The sequence below is a fragment of the Lithobates pipiens genome, unplaced genomic scaffold (genome assembly GCF_037356315.1).
Source record: "Lithobates pipiens isolate NorthernLeopardFrog02 unplaced genomic scaffold, aLitPip1_a1.2 Scaffold_28, whole genome shotgun sequence".
Classification (NCBI taxonomy): domain Eukaryota; kingdom Metazoa; phylum Chordata; class Amphibia; order Anura; family Ranidae; genus Lithobates; species Lithobates pipiens.
This window is the reverse complement of record NW_027507789.1, coordinates 195,988,272-196,002,109: the sequence shown is the minus strand read 5'-3', so window position 1 is coordinate 196,002,109 and position 13,838 is coordinate 195,988,272. Positions and strand designations below refer to the sequence as shown.

Genomic DNA, 13,838 nt, shown 5'->3' with positions numbered 1-13,838 from the left:
CACAGGCCAGTAGAAATACTGCCAAACAGGCTTTTTCTGTACTTCTCCTTTAACATTCTAGGCCCTCTCTAACATAAGAAGAATGAGGTGTAAGTTGCTAAATAGGAACATCAGTCTCATCCTTTTTGAGCTGATAGCTTATGATGACTTCTGTTTAGTTAAAGGGTCAACAGTAGCTGACAGAAAGTCTCAAAAGGAATATCGTACTGACTAATATGCATTCCCTACGCCAATGATCTAACACACAGCGATTAGCTAGAGGTTGTTCTATAACAACTCCTACACAGCCAAGTATTTGCCAGCTCTCCACGTGGCAGCTCTGGGAATGCCAACACTAGACAGCCACTGCAAAATTTTACAGAGCCCACAACGCAGAATGTTCTATGGAGCTGAAGAATGAAAGGCTCACAAGACTAATTTTTTAAGTTTCCTCGAACAACCATCATTCCATGGCTGCTGGCTGCTATGAGCAACTAAAAAGGTTCCTATTAGCATGTTAAATCACTCTCTATGTCCTTTGAGCATTCAGAAGCTCTCCGAATCCACAGGTAATAATAGTCTATGGCTCAGTGCATCAGCGCTCAGTGGATCAGTTTGAAAGCAGCCTAGTAAGCACTGCAGAACAGATATACCCATATATGTGTGTGTGTGTGTGTGTGTGTGTGTGTGTGTGTGTGTGTGTGTGTGTGTGTGTGTGTGTGTGTGTGTGTGTGTGTGTGTGTGTGTGTGTGTGTGTGTGTGTGTGTGTGTGTATATATATATATATATATACTGTCATTTTCATAAACTGATCTTTTTCCACTTGACCTCTGGGCACTTAAACCCTCTTCCGAACCAGACCAATTTTCAGCTTTCGGTGCTCTCACACTTTGAATGACAGTTACTCAGTCATGCAGCACTGTACCGATATGAAATTGTTGTCCCTTTTTTCACACAAATAGATAGATGGATAGATAGATTTTGGTGGTATTTAATCACCACTGGGTTTTTTATTTTTTGCGCTATAAAACAAAAAAAATCTGAAAATTCTGTAAAAAAAAAAACTAAATTCTTCATAAATTTTGGCCAAAATGTATACTGCTACATATCTTTGGTAAAAATAATCAAAATTGGTGTATATTATTTGGTCGGTGAGAAAGTTATAGAGTCCACAAGTAATGGTGCCAAGCTCTGAAAATTGATCACACCTGAAGTACTGACGGCCTATCTAATTTCTTGAGACCCTAACATGCCAGGAAAGTATAAATACCCCCCAATGACCCCTTTTTGGAAAGTAGACATTCCAAGGTATTTAGAAAGAGGCACAGTGAGGTTTTTGAAATTGTAATTGTTTCCCACAATTCTTTGCAAAATCAAGTTATTTTCTTTTTTTTTCCACAAAATTGTCATATTATCAGGTTATTTCTCACACACAGCATATGCATACTACAAATTACACCCCAAAATACATTCTGCTACTTCTCCTGAGTATGGCGATACCACATGTGTGAGACTTTTACACAGCGTTGCCACATACAGAGGCCCAACATGCAGGGAGCGCCAGCAGGCATTCGAGGGTCATAAATTTCAAGTCTAATTTGACTATCTAATTACACTTTGACGCACTGTAGTAGCATGGATGCGAACTGATGTGGCATGGATGAGCCATGGATGCGGATGGCTGGGTATGGCTGGGTGGGTATGGCTGAGTGTGGGTGGGCTGGGTATTGCTAAGTATGGATGGATGAGTATTGCAGAGAATGGAAGGATGGATGAGTATGGCAGAGTATGGATGAGTATTGCAGATTATGGATGAGTATGGCAGGGTATGGATGAGTATGGCAGAGTATTTCAGGGTATGGCAGAGTATTGAAAAGTATTGCAGGGTGTGGCAGAGTATTGCAGAATATTGCAGGATATGGCAGGGTATGGCAGAGTATTTCAGGGTATGATAACCCAAAGGAAAAACCGCGCTGTCCTAAGTGTGAACTTAGGTTATGTGCTTCCCCTACAGGGGAATTTGAACAACTACAAAATTGTGTTGCAATATCAGGAAGTATATTAGTACATAATACCTAAAAATGTGAAAAAATATAGTGTGAAATTTATAATATATATCACCAACAAAAATACATAACCAATCTATTATAAATGGTGTGAAATAATACCGTCTATACCCTTAATTCAATAAGTGCAAAACAATGACATATCTATGTATACAATGTATGTACAATGTATGTAAAATAACACCATCTGCACCCTTAACTCAATAAGTGCAAAAGAGTGGCATATTCATATATATAACAACATAAAAAAAGGTGAAATGGCACAAAAAATTAACAAAACAGAAAATTGGATAATAAAGTGTCCAATTATTGAATTATTGAAAAAAAGGCAGTGAATAGCGTGTCACGCCGCCCGGCAATGAATAGCGTGTCACACCGCTATTGCCTCCGAACAGACCAGCTGGCGAAAGGTTATTGATGTAGAGAATCGCGTCCGGCCGGCGCTGCCTACTGTGATACGCCTAATTGTGCTGTACCTTTGTAAGTGCATTTCTTATTATTTTTTTATTATTCTCAATAAAACGTTTTTACACTATTTGAGGCGTTTTTCTCCTCCCTTTTATGGTGGACCGGTCATTGCCAAATATTGGAGCCTGATTGTATTACGATTTAGCTTATGGGCGGAGCCTATGGACGTTTGAGGGATGTATATGGCCTGGTTTGACTTTTCAGAGCGTACTGTTTAAGAACATCTGGTAAGGAGTTAATCCTCACTTCCGGTGGTGGTGCACTATAATACATGCTGAGATGTCGAACAGGAGACTGAGAATTTAATATCACATTTGACACGTGGTGTTTTTAGAGTTTTTATGGACTTTTTTTCAATAATTCAATAATTGGACACTTTATTATCCAATTTTCTGTTTTGTTAATTTTTTGTGCCATTTCACCTTTTTTTATGTTGTTATATATATGAATATGCCACTCTTTTGCACTTATTGAGTTAAGGGTGCAGATGGTGTTATTTTACATACATTGTACATACATTGTATACATAGATATGTCATTGTTTTGCACTTATTGAATTAAGGGTATAGACGGTATTATTTCACACCATTTATAATAGATTGGTTATGTATTTTTGTTGGTGATATATATTATAAATTTCACACTATATTTTTTCACATTTTTAGGTATTATGTACTAATATACTTCCTGATATTGCAACACAATTTTGTAGTTGTTCAAATTCCCCTGTAGGGGAAGCACATAACCTAAGTTCACACTTAGGACAGCGCGGTTTTTCCTTTGGGTTATCTTTTTCGAGTATATATTTTTTTAGTATATAGCAGAACTGCAGCAGTATTTTATGTGTGCACATTTTTTGTATCCTTTTTTATTATAGGTGGTAGCGCGATTTTTTCCCTGTTTTTCTTTTATTTCAGGGTATGGCAGAGTATTGCAAAGTATTGCAGGGTATGGCAGAGTATTGCAGAATATTGCAGGGTATGGCAGAGTATTGCAGGGTATTGCAGAGTATTGCAGAGTATTGACAGAGTCAGAATGTGGCTGGAATGGGCACTGATCTGTGGGCTGGAGGTGTAGTACCAACAGCGCTGCTGCAAACAATCTCTCCCCCTTTCCCCTCACACTGTACCGATCGGTATAGAGAGGGGAGGGAGGAACCGGACATGATGCCGGTCTGTTGCTATGATCGCTCCGTCATTTGACAGAGCGATCATGTGGTAAGCAGCCAATATCAGTGGCCATTTACCGCGATGCCCCGGGTCTTCCGGACCTCCCAGTCCAGATGTTTCCGGGTGCGCGCCCCGGGGGGCTCGTGGGAGCAAGATTGTGTGAGGACGTCCATGGACACCTTCCCAGAATAAGCTGACCGCACTGTAGCCGTCTTTGGGCTATGGCCTGGTTGGCATGTGGTTAATTTAATGATTATTCCTTTTCTGATATCCAGGCATTGCTGGGCACTGGCTGTAGAGATGTTGCTGTCCCAGGCAGAGTGCATTTGCTGTCACTCCACCTTGCACAGGAGCCGGCACTATAGAGCAGTGGTTCTCAACCCTGTTCTTAAGTATCCCCAACAGGCCATGTTTGCAGATTTTCCTTTGTCTTGCACAGGTGCTTTAAATCAGAGTCAATGGCTTGTTATTTTGGACAGCTATTTTATCTAAGAGAAATTCTTAAAACTTGGCCTGTTGGGGATACTTGAGGATAGGGTTGTGAACCACTGCTATAGAGGAAGCACTGGCATATGCAGCTCTGCTCCCTTCGCAGTCGCATGCTTCCTCTATCCCTGGCTCCATCCAAAACACTGATTCTCTGGGATGGCAGATTGGCAACCTGAAATTTGGGGTTGCCGACCCGCCATACCAGAGCAGGAGGTCACGGGCCACATCAGAGGGCTCCACTGGTTGGGCATCCCTGGCATAGCTGCTTTCTGAAAAATAAGCTTGCAGAAGCTACGAAAACATATATAACTTTATAGAACAAGTCCAACTAAATGTATGCAGCACTACCCCTGTAGGAGGTGCTGGAAAGGATCCAGAACGTTTGCCCCTCGGACACATCAGGCTCAGTGTAGAAACATACAATATCACAGGAATTTATTGAAAGTAATACTTAGTGTCCAGTAGCAGCACTTTATCAAAGAAAACAGGCACAAAATCAGGTAGTAAATGTAAACCTAATATATTGTCACCCAATATGGTTGCAAATTAGGCAAGCATAAAAATGGATTACCAATTATAATAACAAAATTTAGGATACAAAGTGATTAACAGTAGGGACTAGGTCTAACATGACGTTTGGGGGTTGATTTACTAAAGGCAAATAGACTGTTGTCCTTTGCAAGTGCAGTTACTCCAGAGCAGGGGTCCTCAAACTTTTTAAATAGGGGGCCAGTCATTGTCCCTCAGACTGTTGGGGGGCCAGATCAATGCAGCCTGATCAGTGCCCATCAGTGTAGCCTCACCAATGCCCATCAGCGCAGCCTGACCAGTGCCCATCAGTGCAGCCTGATCATTGCCCATCAGCGCAGCCTCACCATTGTCCATCAATGCAGCCTCACCAGTGCCCAGCAATGCAGCCTCACCAGTGCCCAGCAATGCAGCCTCACCAGTGCCCAACAATGCAGCCTCACCACTGCCCGGCAATGCAGCCTGACCAGTGCCTGGCAATGCAGCCTGAACAGTGCTTGCCAGCATAGCCAGCCTCTCCAGCGCACTTGAATTAGAGAGAATAGTGTCGGGGGACTTACCGCTGTAACCGTCACATGGAAGACAGCCACTAGGAAGATTAAGAGCAGGGATCCCTGTGTAGCTTTTCTGCGCTGAAGCAGGCTCTCCATGTCTCCACCTCCTCCCTGGACAAAGCCGGAGGTTGGTCCTGTTTCCCTCTATGGGGTGGGGTCTGTGTGGATCTCTCGGGGCAGACCACTTGTTGTGTGAGCTCTAGTGTCTGAATGGCCAGGCAGGCCTCGTAAAAACGTTGGTGTGCCGTAGTTTGAGGACCCCTGCTCCAAAGCTTAGTAAATGAGGTAAGGCTTCACTTTGCAAAGAATACCTAATCACATGCAGGAAAATTAAAAAAAAAAACATGCATTTTTGCTTGCACATGATTGGAAGATGGAAGTCAGCAGAGCTTCTGCTCATTTACAAATCTCTGAAGCAACCTCACTTGCAGAGTGCAACTGCACTTTGAAAACTGCACAGTCTATGTGCCTTTAGTAAATGAACCCCTTGGTGTCCAGATCAGCATGAACAGTAGCAAGGCCACCTCAATTGCAGCAGTGGGCAGTAGTAAAATGTAATCTACCAAGTGCTGGAACTATAGACTGACAAGGTATGCACTGCCCAAAAGAAAAGAAGATGGTAGCAGAAAGGGCAGGGAAACAAATGGGGTAGAATAATTATTCTGAAGGATTGCTAAGAACAATAAAACACTGTTCCTAAGGCATATTTCTTGTCCAGACCTTTCATAAACTGGAATGCTTAGATGGACTAATATGCTAATCAGTACTGTCGCCAGAACTTTGGGGAAAGGGCAGAATACTCTGCCCCCCCCCCCCCCCCCACCTCTCTCATTCAAGCGGTAGATGGAAAACACAGCTTCTATCTCTATGTAAGAGTTATGATGAAGTATATCTCACTTGTCATCTCCTCCCATGCTCACCTCCAGGACATCTCCCGAGTGTCTTCCATCCTTTGGATATCCCTACCCAAATCTGTCCGACTGTCTCCTACCCTATCCCCTTTTGGGCGATCCCTGTAAACTTTTTCTCCTCAGAGAAGCCTCTCCTGCCTCCACCTAACAACTATACTTCTATTTTCTCCATCAGCTCATTCCCATGGTTATTCCTTTTGTATCAATTGACCCTCCCTCTTAGAGTGTAAGCTGTAATGAGCAGGGCCTTCTGATTCCTCCTGTACTGAATTGTATTGTAATTGTACTGTCTCCCCTAACCTTTTAAAGCGCTGCACACATTGTTGGTGGTTTATAAATCCTGTTTAATAATAATGATATCTAAACCCAATGACATATATATATTACAGCTTAACAATCCTTAGCCCTTGTACACACGATCGAAGAATCCGTCGGAATGTGTCCTATCGGACCGCGTGTGTGGTATGCATCGGACTGATTCCGTCGGAATATCCGTCGGACCCAATTTTCCAACATGTTGGAAATATTTCCCGACCAACTGGGCCGATCGGACATACTCCGATCATGTGTAGAGAATTTTGATCGGACCAAGTGCCACGCATGCTCAGATCAAATTCCTACATCAAAGCTATTGGCTACTAGCCTGAATGTAGTCCCATCGTAACGAAATTACGTCATCACGTTCTGAAAGATCTGATTTTTTCGCCAACTTTGTCCGACCGTGTGTATGCAACAGTTTCGGACAAGATCCAACGGACAAAATCCGACAGGCAAAATCCGACGGATTTGGTTGTGGAAATCTCCAACCGTGTGTACAGGGGCTAAGATTTGGTAACTACATCCTTTTCTATTTTTCCATGCTTTTCCCCTTATGTATCTGCTGATCCTGTCAGTAGCAAACTTCCTCTCGTGCAGTGACAACACTCATCTGCTGTACTGTATGCATGGAGGAGCAAGACTGTAACTCTAGGCTGCTCTTCTGATTTGAACTAAAAACATGCCCCTCCAAATCCCCAAATTTCCATAACATAGGAGGAAGGTGTTCAGTAGTCAACAGAAGAGAACTGAGAAGCCTAATAGCATTGTTTGAAGTTTCAATTAAGTGCACAGGAAGTTACAAAGACACCAAACTTCTGGCAGGATCTGTACTTGCATAAAATATATTTAACTTGCAAAAAGTAAACTCAAGCAGCCACCACATTTAAGGTATCGTAAAATGCAATATATGGATTTTTTTTGTGGGTTTAGATATACTTTGAGGCATGAGTATACCCTGGCCATGAGTGGCATGGCTAAGGCATGTAAAGCTTCCAGATTCACACATCACTCGTCATTTATGGTCTTTTACTGTAGCACCAAAGGGAAGTTGTGACCACCTCAAAAAATATTACTGCACATGGAGATTATCCAAACAGTTGGTGGCTATCCCTGTGAGCAGAACCTTATTCAACATTCTTCTATGATCAAGAATAAAGGACCTGAAGTACCACATGTGTGTTGCAATTAGTTTGTTAGTGGGTCTTGGCTGGATGGGTAGATACAGTATTCTCCAGCAGCCACTCTCAAGGAGACAACTGGCCCATCATTTGTGCCCGTGCAGAAGATCTGGGGGACATTCTGCTCATTTTGAATAATTAAACAGTGGCATATTTTACATGCAACTACTTTTTCTAACTGTCATTGATAAACTGCCAAGTTGAGGCTTCCTAGCAAATCTAAATAAAATGTCAAGTATCAAATGTGCTACAATATGACAAAAAAACTTTAACATACACAGTCTCATTACCCCTTTCTTGCAATACCAATTAGCCACGCAGGCTTACGGTTCCTTTAAGATGAAATCATCTTATCTAATGTTCCTGCATGGGTTCTAAATGTGTCATCACACTTCCAGGCTTACAGTTATAACAAAGCATGCTCATTTTCATGCCACTAGCCCACGGCACACAAATCCCCTTAACAATCGGAGTGACCTGCTGTAGCACCCCAGAATTGTGTGCCCATAGTGACAGATTAGGGAATATTGGCACTGAACTCACCAGCAATCGAAGACTCAGCTTGTGATGCTATGTCATGCTCTTCGCTGATTCCTCTCTAAAAAGACACAGCTCTTGCATTATTATTATATATTTTTTTTCTGCTTTCATGCAGTTATGCTTTCATCAGTTGTCACGGAAACGCTTTTTTTTTTCCCTTTTCCACTTGAATGTCTACATTTCTGTAACCATAGCTACAAGACAACCAAAGAATGTAAAAGTGACAATTACAGGGATCCTGTAAGTTTAAAGATCTCTAATGCACATGTACATGAACAAGTACATTTGAACCATGTACAGGGCAGCCTGTGTTATCCATCATTCCTGCTTGCATGACATAGAAATGAAAGCTTCATTTCCTGATCACAAGTGTGTGTGTTGTCTATAGCAACCAAACAAGTCCTTCCTCCCTTTATTAGATAAATCACACTTCTGACTGGCAGCAAAGGCAACATGGATGCTCACAAAAAAATGTCTGTCACTCAAAATGTTCTGGTTTTATGAAAAATCCGTAAGGTCACATCTTGTCACATTTTGTCATTTAAAGTAGTTGTAAACTCTTACATACACTACCCAGTGAAGTGATTGGCCTTAGGCGATACACTGAGATTAAACAAATCCTCCTACATAAGGCCACGTACACACGGGCGGATTGTCTGCCCAACTAAGTTCGTCAGACAATCCGGCAGACAGTCCGTTCAAAATTTGAATGAACGGACTTGACCACACACGATGAGCAGACAGTCCGCTGAAAGCGTGCGTGATGACGTGTACAGCACGTACGACGGGACTAGAAAAACGACGTCCTATACACTGCAATGCAACCTTCGGCCGTGTAAATCCTTTCTGAGCATGCGCCATACTTAGTCCGTCCAACTTGCCTACACACAAGCGGACTGTCCGCTGAAACCAAGTTTGGACGGACAAAACCAAGTTTGAACGGACTGTATTACGGAGATTCCGTAAGACTTTGTTCGTCAGACAGTCCGCTGAAAAAGTCCGCTGAAGCCCACACACGAGCGGATTGTCCGCTGAAACACGGTTCAACGGACTAAGTTGGACAGACAATCCGCCCGTGTGTACGCGGCCTAAGTTGTACCTGTCTATCTACAGCCCTTTCTTCTCTACACCTGTTCAAGGTGCAGCATTTTAAAGCTTGTCTGCAAGTTCAGAAGAAAGTATACAATCACATTTAAGGAAAAAAAAAACAGTTTTGCTAGCACATGATTGGATGATGAAGTCAGCACAGCTTTTGCTCATTTACTAAGCAACCCATGTGACAGTATCTCACAAAAGTGAGTACACCCCTCACATTTTTTATATATTTTGTTATAGCTTTTCATGTGACAACACTGAAGAAATTACACTTTGCTACAATGTAAAGTAGTGAGTGTACAGCTTGTATAACAGTGTAAATTTGCTGTCCCCTCAAAATAACTCAAAACACAGCTATTAATGTCTAAACCGCTGGCAACAAAAGTTAGAACACCCCTAAGTGAATATGTCCCAATTGGGCCCAATTACACATTTTCCCTCCCCGGTGTCATGTGACTCTTTAGTGTTACAAGGTCTGAGGCGTGAATAGGATGCGGGTGGCCAAGACCGTACAGCGGTTTAACAGGACAGGTTCCACTCAGAACAGGCCTCGCCATGGTCAACCAATGAAGTTGAGTGCATGTGCTCAGCATCATATCCAGAAGTTGTCTTTGGGAAATAGATGTATGAGTGCTGCCAGCATTACTGCAGAGGCTGAAGGGGTGGGGGATGGGGGTCAGGCTGTCAGTGCTCAGACCATACCCCGCACACTGCATCAAATTGGTCTGTATGGCTGTCATCCCAGAAGGAAGCCTCTTCTAAAGATGATGTACAAGAAAGCCTGCAAACAGTTTGTTGAAGACAAGTAGACTAAGGACATGGATTACTGGAACCATGTCCTGTGGTCTGATGAGACCAAGATAAACCCTTTTTGGTTCAGATGGTGTATAGCGTGTGTGGCGGCAACCAGGTAAGGAGTACAAAGACAAGTGTGTCTTGCCTACAGTCAAGCATGGTGGTGGGAGTGTCATGGTCCTCGGCTGCATGAGTGCTGCCGACACTGAGGAGCTACATTTCATTGAGGGAACTATGAATGCCAACATGTACTGTGACATACTGAAGCAGAGCATGATCCCGTCCCTTCGGAGACTGGGCCGCAGGGCAGTTTTCCAACATGATAATGACCCCAAACACATCTCCAAGATGACCACTGCCTTGCTAAAGAAGCTGAGGGTAAAAGGGATGGACTGGCCAAGCATGTCTCCAGACCTACACCCTATTGAGCATCTGTGGGGCATCCTCAAACAGAAGGTGGAGGAGTGCAAGATCTCTAACATTCACCAGCTCCGTGATATCGTCATGGAGGAGTGGAAGAGGACTTCAGTGGCAACCTCTGGTGAACTCCTTGCCTAAGAGGGTTAAGGCAGTGCTGGAAAATAATGGTGGCCACAAAAAATATTGACACTTTGGGCCCAAGATGGACATTTTCACTTAGAGGTGTACTCACTTTTGTTGCCAGCGGTTTAGACATTAATGGCTGTGTGTTGAGTTATTTTGAGGGGACAGCAAATTTACACTGTTATACAAGCTGTACACTCATTACTTTACATTGTAGCAAAGTGTAATTTCTTCAGTGTTGTCACATGAAAAGCTATAACAAAATATCTACAAAAATGTGAGGGGTGTACTCACTTTTGTGAGATACTGTGTATAGCATATACAATGCCGACACAAGTCATATTATTATTGAATGTTATTAAAAAATACCCTTTATTTTCAATCTGAAGCTCTGTAATTTTACGTGAAATGCAATATGGCTACTTGGAGGTGTTCTGCACACAGAATGTGTACAGAACGCCTCTCAGATAGGGATGAGCCGAACACCCCCCGGTTCGGTTCGCACCAGAACTTTCGAACGGACCCCAAATTCGTACGAACTTTAGAAACCCATTGAAGTCTATGGGACTCTAACGTTCAAAATTAAAAGTGCTAATTTTAACGGCTAATATGCAAGATACTGTCCTAAAAAGGGTTTGGGGATCTGGCTCCTGCCCCAGGGGACATGGGTCTATGCCTAAAATGTTTTTAAAAATGTCCGTCTTGGCGGGAGCACTGATTTTAATGACGATTAAAGTGAAAAAAAAAAGTGAAATATTCCTTTAAATATCGTGCCTGGGGGGTGTCTGTAGTATGCCTGTGAAGTGCCACTTGTTTTCTGTGTTTAGAACAGTCCCTGCACAAAATGACATTAAACGGAAATAACATCATTTAAAACTGCTTGCGGTTTTAATGTTATACCTGGGTCCTGCAATATGGTTGAAAATCATTGAGAAAAATGGCATGGGTAGCCCTCCCTGCCCATTACCAGCCCCTTTGGGTCTTGTACGCATATTAAGGGGAACCCCGTACCCATATTAAAAAAAGGAAATGCGTGTGGTCCCCAGGCCCTATATACTCAGAACAGCAGTATACAGGTGGTGCAAACAAGACAGGGACTGTGTAGGTTTGTTGTGTTAAGTTGGATCTGTTTGTAATTTTCAACTGGTACATTTTTAACCACTTAAGGACCGCCGTATTGCCATTGTACGTCATCGCAATGGCACAGGCAGGCACAAGCACGTACATGTACGTGCCTGCCTTCCAGCGGGTGGGGGGTCCAATCGGACCCCCTCCCGCTGGATACGGCGGTCCGGTTCGCTTCAGGAGCGATCCGTGATGAGGGGATGGCCGTTGGTTTCTGGCCACCCCCTCTGGATCGCTCCTGGCCAATGAGAAGCTTCCTCCCACTGTGTATTGTATACACAGGAAGGAGGAAGTGATGTCATTCTCCTCGGGGCGGTCTTTTTGACCAGACTACAAGGAGAAGACAAAAAGTAAGTGCACCAAAACACTACTCTAACACATAGGTACACATAGGTACACCTGATTTCCCCTAGTTAACCCTTTCACCCCCTTTTGCCAGTGTCACTAAGCGATCATTTTTCTGATCGCTGCATTAGTGTCGCTAGGTAGCTAGTTTCTTTTTTAGGTTCACCGCCAGGTTTTTATAGCGCTAGGTACCCCGATATACTACCCAATAATGGTTTTAACCCCCTGATTGCCCCTAGTTAACCCTTTCACCCCCTTTTGCCAGTGTCACTAAGCGAACGTTTTTCTGATCGCTGCATTAGTGTCACTAGTACCGCTAGGTAGCTAGTTATTTTTTTAGGTTCACCGCCAGGTTTTTATAGCGCTAGGTACCCCGATATACTACCCAATAATGGTTTTAACCCCCTGATTGCCCCTAGTTAACCCTTTCACCCCCTTTTGCCAGTGTCACTAAGCGATCATTTTTCTGATCGCTGCATTAGTGTCGCTAGTGTCGCTAGGTAGCTAGTTTTTTTTTAGGTTCACCGCCAGGTTTTTATAGCGCTAGGTACCCCAATATACTACCCAATAATGGTTTTAACCCCCTGATTGCCCCTAGTTAACCCTTTCACCCCCTTTTGCCAGTGTCACTAAGCGATCATTTTTCTGATCGCTGCATTAGTGTCGCTAGTGTCGCTAGGTAGCTAGTTTTTTTTTTTAGGTTCACCGCCAGGTTTTTATAGCGCTAGGTACCCCAATATACTACCCAATAATGGTTTTAACCCCCTGATTGCCCCTAGTTAACCCTTTCACCCCCTTTTGCCAGTGTCACTAAGCGAACGTTTTTCTGATCGCTGCATTAGTGTTACTAGTGCCGCTAGGTAGCTAGTTATTTTTTTAGGTTCACCGCCAGGTTTTTATAGCGCTAGGTATAGCGCTAGGTCCCCCGATATACTACCCAATAATGTTTTTTGCCCCTAGTTAACCCTTTCACCAGCGATCACAGTATAAGTGTCACTGGTGACGCTGGTTAGCCAGTTAGTTATTTAGGTTCCCCGTCAGGTTTTTATATAGCGCCAGGGACCCCCATATACTACCTAATAAAAATTTGAACCCCCTGTTTGCCCCTAGTTAACCCTTTCACCACTGATCACCGTATAAGTGTTACGGGTGACTCTGGTTAGTTTGCTTTTTATAGCATCAGGGCACCCACCATTTATTACCCAATAAAGGTTTAACCCCCTGATCACCCGGCGGGTGATATCAATTAGGTTTTAGGGTCAGGGTCTGCGTCGCCCCAGGCAGCGCTAGGTTAGTGCCAGTACCGCTAACACCCACACGCAAAGCATAAACCTCCCGTAGTGGTATAGAATCTGAACAGATCAATATCTGATCTGATCAGATCTATACTAGCGTCCCCAGCAGTTTAGGGTTCCAAAAAAATGCATTGTTAGCGGGATCAGCCCAGATACCTGCTAGCACCTGCATTTTGCCCCTCTGCCCAGCCCACCCAAGTGCAGTATCGATCGATCACTGTCACTTACAAAACACTAAACACATAACTGCAGCGATCGCAGAGTCAGGCCTGATCCCTGCGATCGCTAACAGTTTTTTTGGTAGCATTTTATATTTAAATCCAGAAGGCAGTGCTTGGTTTTCGGGGTCCCGTACGTGGCTAGGCTCCCAAAAAGTCCCCCACATGTGGTATCCCCGTACTCGGGAGAAGCAGCAGAATTTATTTTGGGGTGTAATTTGA

The 13,838-nt window shown here is 43.4% G+C and overlaps 1 protein-coding gene across 1 annotated transcript in view; it reads right to left on the bottom strand.

Moving 5' to 3' along the window:
* Positions 1-13,838, bottom strand: part of ZNF831 (zinc finger protein 831) — a 329,907-nt gene that overhangs the window by 251,514 nt on the left and 64,555 nt on the right. Inside the window, exon 2 of the mRNA XM_077458434.1 lies at positions 8,204-8,258. Within this exon, the coding sequence (XP_077314560.1) occupies positions 8,204-8,258 (55 nt within the window). The remainder of the gene's footprint in view (positions 1-8,203; positions 8,259-13,838) is intronic.